The sequence below is a fragment of the Manduca sexta genome, chromosome 25 (assembly GCF_014839805.1).
Source record: "Manduca sexta isolate Smith_Timp_Sample1 chromosome 25, JHU_Msex_v1.0, whole genome shotgun sequence".
NCBI classification, from domain to species: Eukaryota; Metazoa; Arthropoda; class Insecta; order Lepidoptera; family Sphingidae; genus Manduca; species Manduca sexta.
Genome location: NC_051139.1, coordinates 4282613 through 4308341, shown reverse-complemented (window position 1 = coordinate 4308341; position 25729 = coordinate 4282613). Strand labels below are relative to the sequence as shown.

The following is a 25729-nucleotide window of genomic DNA, read 5'->3' as shown; positions in this document are numbered from 1 at the left end:
TTAGTTTTTGATACAGTGTCACTATGGAACACGCGACATTTCTTGGAAATTGACTTAATTTTTTTTTTTATGTATAACTTACCTTTATTAACATTCATAAATCATATTATAGTTGTTTCTACGAAATATGCTTTTTTATGAGTTAACCTTTCAACTTCTCAGTGTTTGCATTTTGTATATTTTTTAAAAAAATATGAACAAATACATAATTTCTTTAGGTACAATTTGAATTTAGAATACCGTTGTCTTTTCATGTTTGAAAAATACGGATATCATGAAGTTGTTGCTTTCTGTTTCCATATATTTTCCGATCTTAAACACTTCGCAGTTACATATTCATCGAAGAGGATAGGGTCACAACTGATGCACCTTCAGCGGAGCTTATTTACATTCCAGAATGTGATAACGGGCAATCGGCATGCCGGTAATACCGTGCAAATAATAGTAACCTACTGCGACTTATTTGAAAAAAGTATGCCTTTGTTTGTCTCACCTGGGTGTAGAAAGCAAATCCTCACAGCTTACACACTAAATTCAAATCCTAATTATGGACTAAGGTTTATTTCGGCGTTATGCCGTTACCAATAAAGATCCAATCATGTCACACCTATTTATTATTATTTTTTTCAGTGTTACAACTCATTCATTGTCAAAAGCATGGCCACGTCTCAATGATCATACATTCACCTTCACCTGTTATGCAACACGTGTTTTAAATCGGTTTACAAGCAACACTTTCCCGCATAATCCTAGAAGCCAATTTCATGAGGGCACGCGTAGTGCCACGCGATGTAACGTCGCGTCAACTTCACACGCGATGTCTAGTCCATCGACGTTGGAAACTGTGAATGAGGCACTTGTGCTTTGACGATTAACATATTGAACATATCGGGGGCCTAGAACAAACCAAAATGTGGAAATGACAGCCTACTTTTATACGCACAGCAATGTGACCTCATTGCACTTGATGTTAAGTGGAGTCGGGTCCGATAGAATGTCGACTGACGAAAGATTAGCACGCGGCAGTGAACATAATTATGCCGGCCTGTTGAAAACGGATATACACTGGCTGTTCCCTGAACGAGATCCTCACGTGGGCCAATATGGCGGGATTACAGCTTGTGTACGGTCGCTATCCGGGTGGATATGAAATATATCCTATCACATATACGATTCTATTTATATATTAGTTATTTATGTTTACTAGTATATTAGAACTGTCCAGCATCGTGTCGCCATGCCGCCTTATTTGCTGGACTAAATCATTAAACAAAGAAAAATCTCTAATAATTTCAGTTTGCTAAGATACAATACGGCACAGCGCTACTCTTGCTACCCAGAGACATTGACATCTCATAATGCAACATTATACTACAATTTCCTTATCACTAATTTAGCAACGTAAACATTACAGCTACCTACTCTCTCTCTTTCTCTCTCTCTCTCTCTCTCTCTGTAGCCGGTCCCTTATGACTGGGGATTGTAGCCATCATTGGATGTACTCGTACCTACAGTCTTACATAATATATTTTTATATTATCTTCATAGTTCCACGAGACTAGCATTTAAATAGATATAACTAGAAATAGGCTTACCATCTCATAACGCTTATTTATTTATGGGCTTCCGCGGGTGTGTCTGTTACGTAGAATGTATTTACGGTAACTTATTTATACTACAAGCCATTTATGAATATGCATATATGCGCATTTGTTTCATAATAGAAACGTTACGTGCATGCGTGGGTTGTGCTGTGAAATGGGCTTAGTTTTTTATGTAAGGTATTATTAAAGGTAACGAATGATGTTAAGTCTACCGCGACGAATATCCGCAGGTTCAAAACCCAAGGGCACGCAACTCATTTTATAAAACTGCGTGAATTTTTTGTGAATTTCGCTTGCTTTAACGATTAGACAAGGAAAACATCGTGAGGAAACCTGCATAGTTGAATAATTCTCTACAGGGATTTTGAGTGTGTCAAGTCTACCAATCCGCACTAGGCCAACGTGGTGGACTAAGGCCTAATTCCCGTCAGTAGCAGAGGATGCCCGAACCTAGCAGTAGGACAATATACCATCATCATCATCAGCCGCGGGATGTCCACTGCTGAACATAGGCCTCTTATAAAGATTTCCAGATGGACATATTAGAAGCGCCCCGTTATCACAGATAAAGGGCTTTACAAAAATGGCGCATTATTGCCCTAGATAACTTAAAAACCTTGTAACAAACTAGGTAAAATGTGACGCGAAAGACATGTCACTCTCATTATTATCATAACATTTTATCGAACATTCTTGAGACAACAAACTATGCTAATTAGCCAAATTTTAACGTGCCGTTTGGAGACTGTTTATAACTTATCTCTGAATCACATAAAGCCTTTGGTCCTACACCTGATCTCTCTCTGGTCATGTTGGATTGCCGTCTCACTGTGAAAGTAAAGGAACAAAGAGTGTACCTGTGTATTGTGTACATAATTGTGCACTATATCTCCTGCATACCTGATCTCCATTGAGCCGTGGCCGGAATTCGGCAAGAAAGGAATCACATAACGTCTACACCTTTTTTATTTAAAAAAATATGGGTAACTATCGTGTGAAGAGAAATCTGGATGTTAATTATTTCCAGTTTTCAATTACGTCGGGTTATCATGTTCGGACTAGTTGAAGTCCAAATAGATATCTAGTAACTGAGAAAGACAAAGTAACGGTCACGTTCAATTCTAACGTAGTATAAATATGTGACCAATTATACTACGTCTCAACACATTACCGAAGTGATATTAGGGTTTTTCTGCTATTGATATGGCGATAGGCTCGCCCCTTATCACATCATGGGATAGAAGACACTTGGCGAAAAGTGGGTGCCCTGGTTGCACCTCTGCAAACCTCTTCCGGGATAAATAGGTGATGTGTGTCTAACATTACCTCCATAATAATAAATAATGGCAGCTTTCAGTTTCAAATCTCAAACACCAAAACAACTTTTTTCGTACACCTTTCACTGTACATTAGCAATTTTTAAAACAATAACAAAATCACGGGCCTTATTAAGTCGGCCACACGCGCCGGCGTGGCGGGGGTCACGCAGCTGTAAAAAACGTGCGACCCCCCGCCCCGAGCCCTGGAGTTTTTGTAGCATATCGTGTTCCTACCCTCGTGCTAAGTGGGGTCATTTTAGTGTTATTAATGATTTATTTGAAGTGGTTAGTTCAATACGTTCCTAGAAATATGATTTATTGTTTCAATATATGTCAAATCCGACCGTTGGTAAGCTGTCATTAACCGCCATTTTCAAAAAATAATCTCAATCGTTCTTATTTATCTATCTCGAAAATGCACTAAGCAGAACAGAGGATTTTTTGACATGCTTACAAATGAATCGTTTTGATTGGTTCATTCTCGGAAATGGATTAAAGATTGAGATTGGGTTCGTTTATTGAAGCTGGCTGTAAAACAATAAAAGAAACAAAAAACAAAAAATAGTAGTTCGATTTCTAAAATTTTAAAAGTAACGTGTAGTTGGTATTACTATTATTTTTTAAAGTTTATTTTCTGGGTCAAAATTGAAAAATGAAACTCCAATTTTAAAATATATTTCATAATATATTTTTCATCTATGTCACATTCTAATAATTAACATGAGGTTTCACACAATAGGAATTTCAGGACTCTATGAGCGATACAATACTCCTTAGTCGCACTAAGACATACCTACACAATATTGGCATTTTATCAATACTTAACGCGATATCAATTTTCTGCTTTAACTATTTTGGTCGTCGTCCATTTACTAAAGCCGCACCGCCTTGCCCCGAGCGATGAAAAAAGAAACCTAAGCTATGCGATATATAATACATTTTCGGTCATTTTAATGTAATTTATAAGATGACAAAATGTACTATAATACGGCACATTAATAAAGTTCGTTTTCCATTGTTCCATTTTGGGACATTGCGGTACGGGTTTGGTTCTGCATGCGTAAATGGACGCCGACCATTAATTTCCTTGTCTATGCTTTTTCTATAAACAAAATTATATTTTTGTCTAATAAAATAAAATAAAAGTAAGATCATCATCTATGTTGTACAGTCTCTAAATGATAGTATCAGACAATATTGATTGTTAAACCAAACTTGATTCCAATCCAATACAGTTGCATTTTAATTGCGCAGTATACAATAACGCACTCTTTCAAATACACAAGTCGATATGATTTTGACATTTATTTAATACTAATACACATAAGCACATCTGCATAATAACGCATAAATATATTCAAAGAAATAATTATTTCAGCCGTACAGTGGAAAGAAAATGTTTAGGAAAACTGCTCCTAGATGGCGCTCATAATAAAAATAACAACTTTGTAATTAAATTACAATGTATTAAAATTTTCGCAGGCATTAGGTAATTGAGTTAAACAAAAATAATTCCAATTACAAAGAAATACAGATAGTATTGTTTTAAAGCATTATTTGCTACTTAATAGTCGCTACAATTAACATACTTAAGAAAATATTTACGCAAATGCTAACAATACTTTTATTTTTAATATAACACATGAACAGACTACCTGAAGAAGTGTCGTGTAGTAACTTGTTCTAGTAACCATTTCTAAGATTATTTTAACATTGTGCAAACTACAGGAAGGTAAATAAACTCACTAAAATTGTCAGATTGCAAAATTCGGATTCATGTATAGCATGTATAGCAATGTATAGCAATCTGTAAATAATGAAATCACTTTTTTTTTTTTAGATTACGATCGAATAAATCGCCTTCCTTTGCCATTTTATGGCTGATATAAAATAAAAAAAAAAATAGAAATACCAATATCAGGAGCGTGTAAAATTTTTGAAAATTAAAATACAAAGTAAAAAATAGGAATATTAAAGAAATTCGTAATTTTGCTTTGTACCTTTCACTCTAAATTATTGGACATTTTTAAAAAGTATTTAGAAATATATTAAACAAAATTGCCAAAGTTGTATTGTTATGCAGACTCAGCTATTTCTTTTAAAAAAATAATTTGAACAGTATAAAAATATATACAAATATCATTCTATAGATATCATATTATATTTTAAATGAAAATGTACATACTTTAAAATATAAATATATTTGGCCGGGGCTGAAATTTCTAAATCTACAGTTGATTTATTTGTAAAACGAAGTTGAGACCAGCAATTGCTGCAATATGTTCGGCAAGAACTTCCAAATGCGATTATAATATCTTGCAGCAAGTCCTGCATGATTTTAAAAATTGCAGAAGTCAGCTTACCGTTAGAGGTTGCATGATAAAAATTGCTTTGGAAGTCGACTTCTGCAAGTTATCTTGCTAATCTAAACCTTTCGCTTTATACATTTAGGTCGATCTATATGGTAATACATTAAGTACGTAATATATATTTTAGCGCTATGACGTGTTTATAATTCACTATAAATTGATAATAATGTAAACTGTCGGCTTTGGTAATAAATATGCCCATTTTTTAAAACACATTCGTGTAAAAGTTAAAAAAATGGAATGTATGTTTAAAATATCAGTTTATTGTAGTCTTTAAAACTACATCATAAAGACACAGATTACTTTGTCTTTTTCTAGTGTTGTAATTTTTATTTAAAAATAATATTATACGTCAAACATTTTTCTAAGATACCCGCAAGTCATGACAGATGGCGTTGTAAAGAATTTAGCACACACTAATATTAAAAATTAATTTATAGAAAAATATACAATACAGCTTTGAGGTTAAAATTGCGTTCAGATCTAACATTAGGTCGGTTACGACATAATCTTACCTATTTAAAATAAAACCTTAAAATATAACTATTTACATAAATCGGAGTCCATGATACAAGTCCAAGTCGTCGAAAAGGTTTTACAGTGTAATAAATTACGTAGAGTAAAGAAAATTTGTGAACTTTACAAATGATTGTATAAGTATTTGAATTTTATATAGGACCAACATCTGCAGGACACGCAAGACCGAAACAGTAAAATGTATCATGACACGAAACGAACATCCGTGTCGTTGGCATTTGATTGGTCGAGAGACAAACATGTGACTCACACGGTAGTATCTCGACCAATCAGAAGCCTCACTATCAAACGAACCACCCGTTCGTGTTACTTATGACACATTGTAGAATGTTAGTACTCGCTCATGGCCATTGCATCATGAAGTAAATAGAAAATTACTTCTACGTACAATACATGCAAAAAAATTTTTTGCTCTATAATTTATGAATGTTCACAAATTTTCTAAATACTAATAAATATTAAACTATTAATGCATTATGATATAGATTACGTTAGTATTGTATAGTAAATACAGCGATATATATCTTATATGTTAAAGATATTACATCAAGTCTTTATTTGCTGAGTTTGACTAGAAACATGTATATTATAGTAAAATAGATATATCCGCTTAAAATATACAGAGAAAATCAGATCTCTAGTAGAAGCATCGATACAATTATTATAAAAGCCTTGTTATATCTGTCTTTAGATTCAATGCCATCTATAATTAGACGAGAAAACGAAAGAACATTTTAAATGTTCACGAAAATTCTTTTACTAATACTAACACATTTTTTACTAACTCTAATATAAATATACTTAAATAGCAATGTGTAAATGTCTTGTATTCATTAAAGTAGTTGGAATGTTTAAAAAAACATAAGTACCTCAGATCTCAGTTATGATTACGACTAATAAATAAAAAAAATCAATTTTGATACACTAGTAATCAATTATTATATGAATTTTATAAAACTAGTAATTAATTATAATTTTTTTAATACTTAAATTCAGTAAAGTATTTAATATAAAATAACAATTTTGTCCACAATGTTTTGGGAGATTTTGGAAAGATCTTACTTTTTTTTCTTGTTGCTTCCTTCAGACTAATATTTTTTTACATTCAATTGATTCAACATAAATTAGACAAACACATCTTACATCTATTTAAAATACGCAGAGTAATTTGTGGCACACTTGATATTTCATAGGATACATAGAATATTAAAATCGAAGTCAAAAATAATAAATATAACTCATATTAATATAAGACGAATTCCTAAAGAAAAAATCGAGATTGTGCATATTTGGTATATATTTATACTATAAATTTGTTATTTCCGTTACTCGTAACTATTAAAAATAACTTGACAGCTACTTAAATTATGACTTATCGTATATATCTTATATTTATGATATATCCTTCATGTAGGATTAACTTTAGTTTAGCTGCCTGGTTAATGTGGTCTTGAAATATAATATAGAAGTTATAGACAATACCAGACCATAGAATAAGTATTAACTGGGTAAATATTTCTTAACTGCTATAATTTATAACAAGTCTCCGGACATAAATATCCTTGGAATACAAAAAACCAAAACTTTCCAAGTATTTCTTATATAAAATAATATTTATTCAACCACACGAGTCAAATATTTACTCATCTGGCATGCATTTACACATATACAAAGATCGATTTCACAATGTGTTGCAAAATGTATTTGTATTTATTGAGGAAAAAATAATTTTGAACGTATCAAAAAAACACAAATAAATGTTACCCAGACAATACTTACTCTACACATAATTGCCTCTTATATACTGTTGTTAGCTGCCAAAGTATTTCCCAATACGAAACTTTATAACCGTCTAGCGAAACGAGTCGTATGTATTAAACAACTTTCAAAAGTCTGAATATTCATCCCGAAAATATTGTGTCTGATGTTTTGAGACTTGTATGAACCAAGTCCCAAGACATGTCTGTACTTATGATTACAAATATTTTTTAACGAAATTATCAAATGCGGTAAGTCTTTGTCTTTGACAATACGGACACCGTTCGATATTTGAACGAATAATTAATTTATAATCGATACGCAACAAAAATAAAACTTTTGGCAACAAGATACAACACACAGCATACCTAGATGAAGCTAATGTGTCATAAACCCTTAGTCACCATGACGCCCGCTGTTGCGAAACTTTATTGTACAACATCAATTGTAATATGATTGTATCTAATACGAATTTAAAACATTTACTTGTAACAACAAATCAATAAAAACTTACTTGCACGAACTCGTTTCTCTAATGTCGTAAGACTTGTTTACAGCGTGCTGGCCTCCAAGTCCGGGATGCGGTTGAAATTCTCCCGGGCTTGTGTCCAGTAGTAGTATGGCGGTCCGGGGGTGAAGCAATACTTCTGCTCCAACGGCGTGTCGTTCTCAACCCAGTACATTAAGTAGAAGTTGCACATCTCGTCGTTATTTGTGGAGCTGAAAAAAATTGATCTTTTTTAATATTTATTGATGATGGGACGAAAAACCGCTCCGCTGATGGTATGTGACGCATAATTTGACGGCCGGCAAACGAGTCACATGATGAGTAATCATCGCATGAACACTACAAAGCGAAATAAATGGGATTAGAACATTTCTCATGTGCGATAGCCCAGTTTGTGCTGTACCACCGCATTATCTATACCTGACATTAAGCAACATTGTTTTGTAACGTCAGTAAGTCACGTAACAGAAAAAAAACAAGTATACACGACAGATTACTACAACTTACCCAATGCTAACAGTGTGACTTCTAGTGTTGTTCATAGTGCATCTAGCAGCGAGCACATCTCCTTGCTTTATAGGAGAGGTGTCTAGTATGGGGTAGAACATTTGGGGCAGCTGGGGGTTCTTCTTGCCGAGCAGGCTCCATACGTCGCCGCTCTCTTTCTGGTGTACCACGTAGCCGCTTACCACCGTACCTGGGAAACGAAATTAGTTTAACATATCAAAACTAGCCCTTTCACGAATGTATTAAGAATTTAGAATGATTATTAAGCTTAGTAGAATTTTATAATACTGTTAAACGATCAAGAATATTGCTTTGGATACTGGTCATCTAACTTAAAAATAATAATATAAAACTTCATGCAATCTAACTCCATGATATAAGACTTGCATTTTAGTGCGGTCAAAAATACGTAACTTTTGAATGTAGACTCTAGTTGCAAAATATACAAATATATCTAAATATAATTTATTTAACTATTTGTAATAAATAAATTTATAACCTACTAGCTTATTACCAAATCCATGTGTATAAGTAGTCAAGTGAACTAAAAAATATAATCTATTTTGAAACAATCAGAGTTCATAATGTATTAACAAACCGTACCAAGTCCATGAGTATGAGTACGGAACGCGAATGGATGCAGGACTTTGTCCTCGCGCATGGTGCAGGCCGTCTCCATATGTTCCACGGCATGAGCGGGGATCACCCCTCCCGTACCCAGCAGGATCACACCAGCTTGGCGAGGCATGCTGGAAATTAATATTGCCATAAAATATTCCACGTGACGTTTATCTTATAGTTATGGTAGTGGCTGTGGCTTTCGAGCGTCCAGTGCGTTTTTTTTTCCTTTTTGCTGGAGGACCCAGCTGTATCTTTGTAAGCAATAGCATAATATCAATGATGACTTTCTAGCCGAAATCTGAGGTGCTACACTAAGTTCTCGGCGCTACGGGCGACCACACTGAGACACCCTTACTTTCCACTCCCACCACCTCCGGCACTGGTTATCACTGCATAGTATAGAACAAAGTCGCTTTCTCTGTCCCTACCTTTGTATGCTTAAATCTTTAAAACTACGCAACGGATTTTAATGCGGTTTTTTTTTAATAGATAGAGTGATTCAAGAGGAAGGTTTATATGTGTAATAACATCCATTAAATATTGGAGAAATATTGCACCCGTGCGAAGCCGGGGCGGGTCGCTAGTAACTTATAAGAACAGAGATTAATAGTTGTAACTAACAGCTGTTTTAAATCCCCATCTTAATCTTCGAACTGATCCCGAAAATAAACCAATCAGAAGTCATTCGTAAGCATATCAAACAATACTTTGTTCTGATTTTTCCTTTTCCTGATAATTCAAAAAAAGAAAACGGCAGAATGGTAGAAGTAGGAAAGGAGGTTGAAAAACGAAAAGAAAACTTAAGAGACAATAAAATATAAAAAAAAGACTATGTAAAAAGTAAGTGGCTCAAGTACTGACTATTTACTATCTATGAGATTCCGTTACTAGTCTTGGTACTTGGGCTGTCAATAAATTTCCATTCACAAGCCATACTAATATTTTGAACGTTTCCAATTTGAAAAAAAAAATATAGGTACCTATATTCCAAATAAACTACTACATACCGGGTCTTCGTGTATTTCAGGAAAACGCCAGAATTGTCTGTTTTACCCACTGGAAATGAAAAAACGTTTGTCAACACTGGATGCTTTCAATGACATGTCATAGTCTCATAATATTTTTGTTTAGTAAACATACATACAATAACACGCACGATCTCATAATATTGATTTATTTAATAACAACCTCACAGAAAAATAAAATACCTTTGTGACCATGTTATGAACAAATCTGAACCAATGTTACATCTACTTTAGTCAGTTGTGTAATATAAATATTGTATTAATATACTTATTATCAGTTTATTATAATATAATAATAAATAGGATTTTATCAATTCTAGATTTTCTGCTATTTTGCAATATATCTGTAGATATTTTTTTTAACGGGGAACGGCAATGAACGACCCCCCCCCCCCCCCCCATTGGAATCCCCACCGACTGGAAATCTTTTGGGGAGGCCTATGTTCAGCAGTGGACTTTATGCGGCTGATGATGATGAAAGTGCAATAGCATGTCGACTGACGAGAAATGAGTACCCCTCGACTGCCACACAAATTTGCCGGCCCGTTGGAACCGGATATACACGGGCTGATCCCGGAACGCGACACTTACGTGGGCCACTATGGTGGGTTTTAACACCTTGTGTATGGTGGTCGCTATTCGGGCGGATATAAAGTATATGCTACTATCAGCTGAATCTTATATTTTAGTATATTTTATATTTAAGTTTGATTATTTTTATACAATAGTTTAATATCACCAAAACTAAAGAAAAGGGGTATGCAGAAAAAGCGACACATTTTATGACTCAGTGAAATATTTTTATATCACCAAAACTAAAGAAGGTATGTAGAAGAGTTGACACATTTTATGACTAATATATTTATAATTGTAAAGTAATTAAAATTTTATATTTACCTGGAAATTTGTGCATATAATGAACTTGCAACACCAAATACTTTATCGGGGAATCCTTGCCGATGAGGAAACCGACGCCTTCTGGTAGCTGCAGACTCGGAGCATCTTTAGCCCACGCGTACACAATCTGGACACAATACGTTATTTTTTAGCAATGTGTACCCGGCCTAAACAAATCATGAGTAAAAAGTAGTGCTAGTATAATATCTAACTATAACCAGTATTAATTCAAACAGCCGGGAATTGTTTTTGTCGACTTTTTTAGACAAAGGTATAAAAAATGTATCATGTCGTATTTTTATTCTGGTTCTTACTGCGTAGACATCTATGCCTAAGCTTCTACGGTATACATTCACAGGATAATTTTATAGAGCCCTATTGGTCCACGGACCCTAAATCGGATAACTCTGTTTCAATTAATATAGACTAGCGACCCGCCCCGGCTTCGCACGGGTGCAATATTTCTCCACTATTTAATGGATGTTATTATACATATAAACCTTCCTCTTGAATCACTCTATCTATTAAAAAAAAACGCATCAAAATCCGTTGCGTAGTTTTAAAGATTTAAGCACACATAGGGACAGAGAAAGCGACTTTGTTTTATACTATGTAGTGATGACAGAAAGACGTTGGCTCAGCGCAGGTTCTTGCCTCCTGAATGCCACCCCAAACCCCCCCCCCCCCTTCCGCCTAGCCACTGGCACATGAAAAAAAGTAAAAAGAAATAAGACTTCATATTACCATTTTTTGAGCAATGATAATTTAACAACCTACACCCAAATTACGCTACACAACTGCAAGAAGTGCAACATTATATAAAAAACTATTAATTAAAATCACGAATAAAACCAACAGAATTATTGGTATTACCACTCACGAATACATGACTTCTATCATGTTTTTATAACTTATGAACTTTCGTATAGGTGTTCCCCGCAGTGGGGATTTTAATAAACTACATTATCAGCTGCATGGTAACCAGTCATTGGTCGGTAGCTGTATTCAATTTAATTTTATATGCACTGCATTGCTTATACACTATCCATTAAGGCGATACCTCAAGGTCCATTTTCATACATTTTGTTTCACCTTTAATCTGGGTAACTAAACAAGTATTGGCAAGTAAAGAATTTAAATAAAAACTAATCACTAACTAGACGTGAATTGAAATTCTTTACTTGCCAATACTTGTTTAGTTACCCAGATTAAAGGTGAAACAAAATGTATGAAAATGGACCTTGAGGAATCGCCTTAAGTCTTTTGATTGATTTTCCAGTGAATCACACCAGCAGCTTTCACTTGAGCATAAATGAAATATATGATAATAATACAATAGTAGAACATGGAAGCCAATTAAGAAGCATACAGAGCATTAACAACATAAAATACTGCGTTATTATTATTACAACAGTCAATCAATATTATGTTACCAAAAGAAGTGTAATGACCAGAGTAATACATTTTAAAACATTTTACTTTACAATGAGGCGAATACAACTCAAGAGGCGAAAAGTACTTCAATAGAGTTTTTCAAAGGTATAAACTAACTGATATATATTTCAAAGCTAATACACAAAAATGAACATTTACATTACTACAATTCAATGCTTTTCTCTTTGTAATATATAATTATTTCCTTCTTTATTAATATTTACAATAGGAAAATCATCACTAAATTTATTGTATTATTAAATTAAGTAGAGGTAAAATAAGTAAAAAGTAAAAAGGTAGCAATGGTTACCAGGAAAATTTACAGTAATATACAAACTCCATATAATATGTATGTTGATAAATTGTTTGAAATATGGCTATAAAGCCCCAATGCACTTGATCAGTTATTGGAAGATAACACATTTATTATCAACCGACATATTAATATATATATATCCATAGATTATATTTCACCCATACAATATATAGCTATATATCTTCCATATTTATTTAATGACAAGATCAGCCCATAACAAGTTAAAACAAAAAAAATATTTAAGATTTTTACATAGACAAGAAAGCAATTACATTCTTGGTAAAATGCCAAAGTGAAGGGACTAGGGACTAATTCCAAGTCCAGAAACACTAAGGATTTTTCTAACACAATTTGCACGGAACTGAAATCTCCAAGGGGGATTGGTGACATAAAACGGCTGGTCATAAAAACCAAGTCAAGCCGTTTGTACATTATAATTAAAAAAATATTAAGTTGTTTCAACAACATCCTTAATTTTTTTTATGACGGTTCAACATATACAAGGTTACTACCTTGAACACTAACTTGATAGTTCAAGTAACTGTAAGTACCTGTGATCCAGCGCGGCATGGATTAGCGGTGTTGTAGATTTGATCCACGCCATTGCTTTGCATCTCGCCGCAACTCCTAAAATAAAAAACATTGTCAATAGACAATCTCCTAAAATAATATCTACCTTACAAAATATATACATTAATTACAATCTCTTAATATTATCTACCTTACAGTATCATAGTGCTTGATTGATTCCTTAATATTAATTTTTTTTTTTTTCAATTTAAAATTGCATAACTAGTAATGGTAATACAGAGAACTGCTCTGCCGTTAAGCTATTTTGTAATTTATGATATATCCCATAGTAAACGTTGTCAAAGTCTAAGGACAAGGACTTTATATAAGAGTCTATTTTATGTTAAGAAAATATAAAATTTCGATTAAAGTAAAGTGTAGAAACATTTTTGAAGTTTTGATCTTGTCAGCTATTTCTGTGGCTAACTGTATTACAATTTTCTTATAAATATAGTTTTTCAACATGCAATAACGGCGGCTTTATAGGGCGATTAATCTCGATAAAACTGCTTATTTAATTTATCCAAGAGCCATTGCACACGTCTGTTTTAAACAAGCTGACAACGCGTTTCGAACGTGACTATCGACCGTTTTCAGTAAACGATGCCAATCTTAATCTTTGATCCTATCTCAATAATCCGATACCAATAAAACACGCCGTCTGCGTAAGCCCTTAAAGTTTAATCACGTATATATTCGTACTTACCACACGGAATCATTGGAGCCAGGTTCTGAGCATCCGTATAGGAGCATGTGATGCGCCGTGTGCATAGTCGCATTGGGTTTGAATCCGGCTGGAAAAAAAAAATATTATCGTACAAAATGAATACCTAACATGCAAAATGGACTACATATGCCATTCACATAAAAAAAAAAATATTGGAAGTTTGACTTTTCGGACGACCAACACCTCAGTCCCGAGACGACGTAGTCTACGAAAAGTCAAGAGCAAATTATAACATAAAAACCTGCGAAAAAATCCGTAAAATAGTTTTATTTCATTATCTAACAATCGCGTAAAATTAAAAAATCAGAGTTCATATTATTTTTTATTACTATATCATGTGAACATAATATTAATTATTAATTAACCTTATATCTGTCCCGGAGGCGTAGTTGTATTACGGTACAACTGCAATTTGACCCGGGTTCGAAAGTGATATTGGATTTTCTGCTCAGAATCAACCCGGAGTCTGTAATTTCATCCGATATAGTGATAGGCTCACCCCCTATCATATCATGGGACGGAAACGCACGGAGGAAAATGGGACCACTAGTTTCACCGCTTACCTCTTCTTGGATTAAAAGAATGACTTTACGCATTACGCATTATCTCACTTGAAGGCTTGTAACATGTTACTTACTTATGTAATAACTAGTCCGGGGAGAAATCCTGATCGGCGTACAAAGGTACAACTCATCCTGGAAAGAAAAATTGTCATTCTCTACAGTTTATAACAAAGTAAAATCTATACTAATGTTATAGTACTAAAGTTTATTTTAATTCAACGTGCTAATCTCTAACTTCTCTGCAATGGTACTGAAAATCCTTTCACTAATGTAGATGTATTTGATCCTGAGTGCAAGTCTATTTTTAACCACTGACCTTTACGCAAACAAGACTTATTATAAATAAGAACTAAGAATAAATTCCTTTTTTTTCTTTTCAAAGATCAAACCGCAATATAAGTAGAGACTACAATTATTTTAAATATGATAGTTATGTATCATATTAAATATAGTAAGCAGGTACCTCACCTAACTTTACATACTGTATAGATTATAATTTTATTTCTATACTGTCCCACTGCTGTGTACGGGCCTCCTCTACTACTGAGAGGGATTAGGCCTTAATCCACTACGCTGCCCTAGACTTCACACACCATGCAGGTATGCAGGTTTTCTCACGATGTCTTCCTTCATCGTTAAAGCAGGTGATAATTCTCAAAGAATACACACATATTTTTTTTACAAAACTTAGAACTGTGTGCCCTTGGGATTTGAACCTGCGGACATTCGTCTCGGCAGTCCGTTCCACACCCAACCAGGCTATCGCCGCTGACTATACTTTTTGTATATTCACTCAAATTTATCGACATTCATGATCGCATCCATGATTGTTACAAGCAGATAAGGACGTGTTGCATTCTTGAATATAAATACGTGAGACGAAGAGGATATAGATGAGAAACGTCAGACGCCGACAGAATTAATTTTACTATAGAATGTAATTCCTCATAACAAATTCTAAGATAGGTATGTGAAGACTGCAAAACCGCACTGGACCAGCGTGGTAGACTAAGGCCTAAATCTATCAATAGTAAAAAAACGTCTTTGTCCAGCAGTGGGATAGTATTTAAAACAGGGCTGATATTTTTAAAGTCTTTTTTACATAGTAGCAACGTAAGAGAAAACGCTTGCTTACTATTACAAGGTTCTCTATAATATTATTTCACAAATTAAATTTTATGTATCGCATGATTCTATGTATTTGCAGTAAAAAAAAAAGAAAAGTGCACAAATAAATAAAAGGATAACCATGAAATACTGTCTTGTACTTTTTATCAACATAAAAATGTATATCATTTTTCCAACATCAATCAAAATTTATATAGCACCTTGTAATATTAAGCCGGCGAAAATGATGTATCCAAAATGACGAATTATACGAATTGCCGACACCGTTATTGAGTCATGAATGGATTATGAAGATGTACAAGTGCTTATAACTCTTGAAGACAAATATAAGTCAATAGATCTACGGCATTATAAGATTAGCTGTATTTACCTAGCCTACATAATTCTTCGTTTAAACAACCTATACAAGTTGGTTGTTTTTAATTATAAATACTTTTTTGAAGGACTTTGTGGTAAAACTAAATTTGCAATTCAACAATTTGGAATATTCCAAATTTAAAATAACATCGAACACTGGCAGAAGAAAAACATGGAAAAAAATTGCAATTCAAAAGATTCCAAATTTAAAATAACATCGAACGTTGGCAGAAATAAAACGAAATATGCAACGTTTAATGAAACATGTGACTCACACGTTAAATTATATTTATTTTACATAAATATTATTAAAAGTTATTGCCTTTACTTTTTAAATATGTATTTAATTCTATTTTGACAAGTGCATATTAACATTAAACACGAATGATAATGAACACGAACCTTGTTAATGTAAAAGAAAACCTTTTAAAATAAACAAACTCAAGTCCGCTCGAGATAACGCACAAATAATATGGATATTATATTAAAAGGAAAATGCGTTCTATTTCATCGGAATAATCCACCATCCACTCACAATGACTTTTGTGCTATAAATATTTTCAGAATTGAAATCGGTATCGATGGATTCATCCACACAATGTTTGACGAAGCGTTCACCCACAATCAACCCACGCTGTCTGCAAAATGTTTATAATGGAAAGATATTCTATCTAATTTTGATGCTAAATATATTAGAAGTTTTACCTTTGACAAAATACAATAAATACATCTTAACATCAAAGTTCTAAGACTATATAGTGCATTAAATTGAACATTGGGAAAATTATCATACAAAAATGCGCTCATGCAATGGTTACTCAATCTCATGGAAATTGCAAAAAATTTTGAGCTCAGCCCACGGTTACTTAATGATTACTCATGGAAATAACAAAACAACAATTTGTAAAATACTTCATATCTTTTCCATATCACGATTTGCACATTTTTAATGCGTATATTATCATATTTCTTTAAATGTTATTTTTGTATTAATATCTAAGGATGTGACATGTCACACGCACATTTCAAATAAGAAGACTTTTAACAATTGGTATTCACTTTTGGAGCACTTTGATATAAATAACTATACTGTTTAAAGTCTGTTTAAAATATATTTTTGATACAAACTGAATCACCAAAAGTGATCTGATGACAGGTGCTATAACTACACAAAAAACAACACATTCTAGATTGAATAATAATGCTCTGTTTGGTAATGTAATGGGCTCTAAATTCCTAATAATAACATTTCGTGTTATAGACGTGGCAATTGAGGAATCTTCAATGCGTTCCGACCTTTGAAGGTTATTAAGCAGTTTATTGATCGGACGAAACGCAACAAATTTCGTTGTTACCTCCTATTTTATATATAGTACCTACCTACCTATACTTCTGAGAGATTAAAATACGATTCTGCTAAATATCAATTCATTGTAACTTACAGGGCAATGTATTACAAATTACTTACAATCTTTTTTTTTGCATTTTGGTTAACTTCAATTATTTAGGTTTCCGAAATTTATAAATCGTTGTTCAACTATTTTGGCTATCAAAATATGGAAAATCAACTACTTTTCCAGTAAAAACTTCTTGCATTTTTTAATTTATAAAACTACTTCATTCAAATGTCCTTGACGATCGTAGATAGTATCAAAACTTTAAGCAATTGGAGAAATAATAGCTAATATTTTAGCTTATAAGGTACTCGAATTAATTCAGCACAATATGTCTTCTGTACGTGGCATATCCAACTTCTAATTTGTCTTCCTTTCATCGAAGCAAAAACTAATCTTAATATTTTTCCTTCTTTTTGATGTACGAATTACGGCTTTAGTTTATATGCGCCTAAGTATGTAATCAAGAGATAAAAGAGTAAGGAAAAACCGTATCTAATAAACGACATAACTATTTTCATTTCAAAAATGGAACCACATTTTTTGAATAATCTATAACTTAAAACCTAGTTGGAAATCATACTATCGTGCAATAAATATGCACTTAAATCTACAAACACTTCAAATCTCGCCCACGCTTATTATCGATAAGCCACGTCAATGCTTTCATTAATTCGATAGCTAGGAAGTGTTCACGCCAGCGTACTTTTATTTATCTTGATAACATCCCTCTTGTAATAAAGTTAAAAGCTATGAAGCGTGGTTTCTGAAGAGTATTTTTAAATCGATAACTGACTGACAAAGAAAATCGATTGATCTCCACTTGTAAAAACATGAAATGGGGTGGGTAATATAAATAAATTTTTATAAACAGGAATGTACATATTGTGTCGGATTTCTTGCACCTTATACAGATAAGTATATGTAGTTACTGAAAAGGCTACTTGCAAACAATAATAAGTCACGGTTCATTAGAATAGTAATTGTGCTAATAGCGTTTGCATTCGCAAGTATGTGTGTAGACTACATGATGCGTTAAAAAGATCTAGGACAAAACCTTGATGTTAACAAAAATCGAAATGTTGTTTTCCTTTGAAATAAAGTGTTGAGAGTAGAATTATACTAAAATCGCGTTAAAATCCGAAAATTTGTTCCATTTCGATATCTAACATTCGCGTTAATGTAAATCTTAACGTCGTCTTGCATCTTAACAGGGAATTTTCTGGACGAACAGAGCAACCGCTATGCGCCTTGCGTGGTGCCTTGTCTTACTAAGATCACCAACAATTATACACCTTACCCGTTTTTTTTATGGGGCACTTTTTTGTTTTCGCCCGGGCCTTGTGTCAATTAAGGCCTCCATTGAATATACTACTTGGAGCCTAACTGCTGCACTGATCGATTACCAGACAGACTAAATAGTGCAACAAAAACCTTGAAAACGGCTGTTACAATAATTTAATGGTTTACATTAGATAAATAAACTCTAACCGACTCCACTCTCGTATAAATTAAGACTTGAATGCTAGTTTTGCACGTACTAATCTGTATTATCAATATATCTCTTAGGTACATTGCGATGACAGCTGAATTTAGATCTAGCGAAATACGTATAGTACTAGAACTTATCAGCGAACCAACAAATCTAAAGGGGTTATAGAGATATAACTAATTGAACTACAAAGATTGACAAAGATTCCGTTTTATTAGCTAAAAAGATCACGACGAAACCTAGTAGGTATCTATACGCTTCATGATTAGTTTTTTATTATACCAGTGAATAGGGATCGACAAAACAGCATAAAATATATGGTAAGCTTGCCTATAAATTGTAGCGACACCTGATTTGAAAAAGAAAACAGCTGAAGGGGAGCATCCATAAATTACGTCACACGTTAAGAAAGAGGAGGTGATCAACGAAGTATGACAAGGGTAAGAAGTGATAAGTTTCGCGACATCACATGGCAAATCTTCAGTATTCAAACATATAACATTAATTGTAAACAAAATCTTATGTGAATTATCGCTTGCTTTAACGGTGAAGGAAAACATCGTGAGGAAACGTGCATACCTGAGAAAATTTCTCTATAGGAATTTCGAGGGTGTGTGAAGTCTACCAATCCGCACTAGGCCAGCGTGGTGGACTAAGGCCTAATCCCTCTCAGTAGCAGAGGAGGCCCGTGCTCAGCAGTGGGCAAGTATATAATACAGGGCTGATATTATTAAACAAAAAATATATTCCATCTCTGGTTATACATATAAGGTAATAAATGCAAAACATAAGATGTCACACCAAGGGGGGTTCCTCAAATGTGACTAACTGTAACAAGCACCGGCGGAGGGGTCAAAAGTCATGAAAATCATTTGACGTAATTTATGGATGACCCAAGGTCTCTGCGCTCCTCACTCGGTTACGTATTTCCAATAATACTCAGTAATTAACACTGGTTGCAATATCCTGCAAACGTGAATACAACAATGATCTAACATTGATGCTTGATGACAACAAGACTAAACAGTAACTTGGATGTATCGATTGGCCTTGAAAGACAAACCATACCCATAACGGGCAATGAAAAACAGACCTTGAAACAGAAATCAATTAAGTTACAATCAGAAAATCAATAGCCGAAAGGAGCGACGTATTTCGTAACTCAGAAATAATAAACGAGCGGTCGGACAATGTTATTACATCGTAATAACATCATTTGACCGACACAGACCTCAATGTTTACACAATTAATGTATCGAAAAGGGGAATTCCTGTACGTTTTAACACCTAATAATTTTCCGTGGAATATTTTCTCTTTTTTTATATTAATGCCCTTTTGAAGAACAAAACTGTTATTTTTGTAGAGGAGGGCTAACGAACAATAGGGTACCGGACTCATTTTTGTTCTTTGCTATTATCAAATATTTACGATATATAAATTATAACACAAAAGGAATTATTAAAATCTGGTAAAAAATCAACAAGTTATAAGTCTTTGAATGTCGGTGGAAGGGCTAATTAACAAGAAACAGAAAAGAGACAAAATATCCACATTTGACGTCATCGGGAATTACGATGCGTGCGAAAGAAAGAGATGAAGCAATATCCCCACAACGCGCCCACTTCTAACACGTTACAATATTTGAAACATGAATTACTAGCCCATTTTGTAACCAATTTTTATGCAGTTTTCGCAGGAGTGCTTCTTTTTCGTATTATTAACCATTATATATAGAATAATGAACAAAATCAAACATAGGCCGGTTCCCTATTATATCGCCTGTAGATACGTGATCATCGCCACGTTTTAACTTTAACAATATTAGAGGAATCTCTTAAATAAAGCTAAAGAATTTGTTTGTTGGAACGCGCTAATCACGCTAAGAGTATTGAGTAGGTGCTAGAACTGCTATGGATACATATAAGGTTGTTTTTCATGTGACATTGTAATCCGATTTCTTTTTTATGGATAAAGTGTTTCTATTCATTCCTTTTAATCAATTCTATTTCCCAAATAAAGGAAGATAAAATAAAATTTAGGTTATCACCAGATGGACTGTCTACCTTTTTCTTTTTGTTTCGGGTTTGTCTGTGTAGCGTATTTTTCCGGAATTTTAAATTTTAGTTTATAATATTTAGTCACAGTAATTCGGATACTTTTTGCTAGTCTTCCATGCTAGACCTAATATGGATTGTATGATGTATGATGAAGGTTGTATTTCACCTGACATTGTAATCCGATTTTTTTTTGGATAAGTGTTGCTATTCGTTCCTTTTAATCAATTCTGTTTACCAAATAAAGGAAGATAAAATAAAATTTTGGTTATCAACAAAAGATGGCCTGTCTACTTTTTGCTTTTTTTTCGCGAAGTCTGTGTAGCATGTTTTTTTTTTTCTAAATGTTAAATTTTAGTTTATATCTTTAATGGTTATGGCAGCATAAGGCCAAAAAAACCAGTGTCATTGGGCCCCTATGTTCTCTGCAGTTGGGTTGATTGATTAAACATAGGTCAGGAATAGCGAACCAATGATACATGACAAAATAATTCAAGTAAAACAAAAATAATTGAGGCAGGATACAAACAATGATATATTTTGGATTTTAAAAGGATGCTAGAAAAGCATCCCTGATTATAGTACTTAAGGCAAGCACTGTATGGCACTTTATAGGCATTATATATTTTATGGCATGTTAACCAATAAAGATTTGCTATGCCTGGCGCAGGTTATCAAATATCATAGTCTTTTATATATCAAAGAAGCATAAACCAACTGTAAAAGAATTATGGCTGAAATAAAGATGCTGTAATTCTATCAGAACCAATTTAAGGTCTTTATAGGACTAATCCTACCTAGGTATGTTATGGTGTTTCACATGACTGTGTTTGGGAACATTTTAAATTTTAATACAATTCCTAATTTGCTATCTTATTTTACAAATAACGTAAATGCAAGAAATTTTGAATGTTTGTACCAATGTGTTTATTAAAACTAAACAAAGTAACTCTTAAGCAAACATGAATGAAATTGGATGCTAATATAGATGATTTCCTAAATTAAGATAAATACTACTTGTTGCAAAAATACAAAATGAGAATATATATTTTTTTAAATCTTTCATTTGAATATAGCCATGAGCATGACCTTATTCAGACTGAAAATAACATCCATTAAAACCATTACAGTAATAAATACATGCCAAGCTTGTATACACCACATTAAATAACAATAAAAACATAAACATACCCACTGATTGAGCAATTTAGATAAAACTAGGTTATATTACATACATAGTAATTTTTACACCATTAATAAATGGATTATAAAATTTATGTTATATAAATATGGCACATTACTTCACACACAATAATTAATCTTTTTTATTTTTTTTAGCCTTTTGGTGTTTATATGTATGGTAATTGTATCTAAAAAATAATGTTATATTTATATTTTGCCAGCTCAAATACACCATACTATGGTTCTTGGCTTTGAGTGAGGAATTTGGTTTGTATCAAATATTAAGAAAGGAACCTATGTCTGTATTTTTATTTTTAAAAATAGCTTATTGCGTTCCAGGATAGTGTAGCTATAAGTTTTAACATTTTTGGAATTAAACCATAGTTCTCGGAACAAGCGGCTTAAAAATATATTTTAATATTTGTTACAATCTTACTTATATCAAGTCATAGTCTTTATATTCTTTTTATACATATAGCATGAATGTTTAGTTTTTTTGGCAATAAACCAGTTAACCCTACCAAACTGGTTTTATTTCCAGGGTTATTATTTTAAAGTTCATCCAATTTGCTATTTATATCAAAGTCCTGGATAGTAGCATGTTATTCTTTGCCACTAGAGATATTAGTGTAAAATAGAACATATCTAGATATAAGTATTTCAAATAGATCAGTACTGTTGGTACTTAATAATATTATTAATATTATGAATGCAAATGTTTGGATGGTTATTGGATGTACACACAGAAATGACTGAACAGATTTGGATGAAATTTGGCATATTGGTAGACCTTGTCCTGTATTAAGACATAGACTACTTTTTATCCTGGCTATTTGTTCCCATGGGAAAAATTAATTTTTTAAATCTATTTTTTAAATAGATGGCGCAAATGTAAAAAGTAGTTCAAAGCACTAAAAGTGCTACCAGGAATGGCTTTAAATACGGGCAAAACTGCAAGCAACACCTAGTTCATAATAATCTTGATTTACTACTTTGTAGGTATATTGATATAACTACCTTCTCATAGGTATCAATTTTGATATAATTTTAATGTATGTAAACTAATTAATAAACAATTTAAATATAATTTAGCTGCCTTTATAAATAGTTAACTAGTTTAGAAAGGTTAACATTAAATAAACTTAGTGCAAAAGTGCATATCAATCATTATTGAATTGAAGACGAATCAAGAATAATGCAGAAAATTAAAATATACGAAAAGTAATTTAGACTTACCGAATGCGGCCAAACATTAGGCATGAGTAAATCATAAGTATCGATTTCTTGTGCATGTACAAATACTAATAAATTGAAAAAAGCCGCCGTGGCCAGCAAAATTATTTGGCCCAACATTATGTTAGATATGTAACTCAAAAAGGTGCGATACTTTCACGTTCTCTAACTTTTTTAACGGTAAACCGTGAAACTATTCTGTATTTAAAAAAATAACAAAAAATACTCGGCGGTTTTTAATACACCGCCACTTCAACGTAACTATAATTTACGTATGAACTATAAAGACTGAAGCGACAAGTGTTTGTAAATTATTTTGCAAATAAAGTCGATCAATAACTTCACAACTTTACTAACGTCATAACTGGGTTGCTGGACTAAATAAAACACCGTTACGGTCTGGGTATATTTATTTATGTCATAAACACTCGGTACAATCTGGATCTGCTAAATTCTTGTTTGAATATTGATGCAACAACATTGTATTATTATAAGAAACTAAATCAATATCTACATAGTACTTAACCAAAATTTTTAAATAGTTATATTACTTCAGTTTTTTAATATAAAGTATGGAATTTAAAAATAAAATTCTGAATAAATATAAGTGTAAATATACGCCAAGGAGAACAGATTTTCGTTTGTTTCGATGGGATAATATAGAATTTAGTGTTGGTATTACTGGCATTAGTTCAGAAACGACCTGTACCAGTGTTACATTTACTTATAATTGATTATAAAAAAAAAACAATATTTTATTTTTAATGTTATATTATGGCTATTATAAATTATAAAATTATTTTTGATCGTTTCATTTAATCCGTCAACACTAAGTCGCCATCTTGCGTCAATTTACATGAACCGTTCTTTAGTAGAAAAGGTAAATCAAGTTTTCACCACAGATGTCGCTAACATTAATATATTGAAGATTTTTATAATATTTAAAAAGACAATAATAATATGAAATCTATGTAGGTCCAACTATTTAATTTTCTTTGGGTATGTAATTAAACATTAATCAATATTCTTTACTTAAAAAGTAAATAATGCAGAATTTACTTGCTTGATTTACATAAAGGTATCGATATAGAGTCATTTACAACTTGTAAGTTAATGTAAGTAACTACATTACAAGATACTTCCATTATGGCTACATCCATTTTTATACTTAACGATCGCATACAAAGTTACTAACTTAGTAAGTGTACTATACACTAAGTAAGTTTAGAACTATTTCTAATAGGTTTTAATACAATTCATTGTTATCATGATCACTTAATATTTTTTAAGCCTAGTGCAAAACGATAATGTACCACCTGATATTATATATTACGAGTTGGCATAATATTAAGAAGGCATAATGTAATAATTATTGGTACCTTAGTCGATAAAAAGGTAAGTTGTGAAGAACGCTACGATCCTCTTAATATCCTAATTCTTAATAATGTTAGGTAATGTGACAAAAGATAGCCAGGTTCATTTAACATGGCCATCAACTATGGTTTTGTTCTTTTCTTACATTGAAATACAAAAAAAAAAATACTTAAATTTGTCATTACTTAATTAAGTATATATTGTTATTAAATTGTATTATATTTAATGGTATGTCGCAATTTAATCATACGTTTTTATTTATAATATTCGTTCAATAAAAGATTTTATGAAGATTTTAAAATTTAGTTAACCGTCACTGGTTCCTTTACCTTACTAGGTATCTTAACTTAGTAGATATCAACTCTACGTAGCGTTTATATTACTTTTATAGGCTCACTTATGTAGCCGTATCTATTGCCGTAAACCATTTCATGTATATTTATTTGTCTTAAGGTTCAGGCGAAGAACATATAAAGTAGTCCGCTAGCCCTTGCTAGACGAGGATATTTCTGAATTCGGAAGAAATTTGAAATAGGCATATTTTAGTAAGATTTTTTAATTAGTTTGGCATATTGATCGATAGCTAATTACTAATAATAATTGTATTTCCGTAGATATTTGTTTCTACATGCTCCTTATCAGTGGCAAAGGTTCCATATAATTCGATTCCTGCCGTATTCCCTTGCGTAACTTATGTAAAATCCAATTATCATCGGATCGATTTGCAAACCGCATTTATGCCTATCAGTATCTATATGT

At 32.7% G+C, this 25729-nt stretch overlaps 1 protein-coding gene across 1 annotated transcript; it reads right to left on the bottom strand.

Moving 5' to 3' along the window:
- Nucleotides 1–3587: 3587 nt before the first annotated feature.
- Nucleotides 3588–23963, bottom strand: LOC115441270 (peptidylglycine alpha-hydroxylating monooxygenase). The gene is made up of 9 exons (XM_030165999.2): nt 23600–23963; nt 14830–14887; nt 14172–14259; nt 13447–13522; nt 11146–11272; nt 10231–10279; nt 9206–9351; nt 8603–8792; nt 3588–8307 (listed from the first exon to the last, which is right to left on the bottom strand). Exons 1-9 carry the CDS (start codon nt 23714–23716, stop codon nt 8139–8141), a joined length of 1020 nt encoding a protein of 339 aa, XP_030021859.1. The 5' UTR covers nt 23717–23963; the 3' UTR covers nt 3588–8138.
- Between the last annotated feature and the right edge of the window lie 1766 nt (nt 23964–25729).

Coding starts and splice junctions, on each gene's coding strand:
- LOC115441270 (XM_030165999.2), bottom strand. CDS start 23,716: ATGTTGGGCCAAATAATTTTGCTGGCCACGGCGGCTTTTTTCAATTTA. Junction 14,260..14,829: donor CCGGACTAGTTATTACATAA/GTAAGTAACATG, acceptor TTTTTTTTCCAG/CCGGATTCAAACCCAATGCG. Junction 8,308..8,602: donor AGTCACACTGTTAGCATTGG/GTAAGTTGTAGT, acceptor AATTTTTTTCAG/CTCCACAAATAACGACGAGA.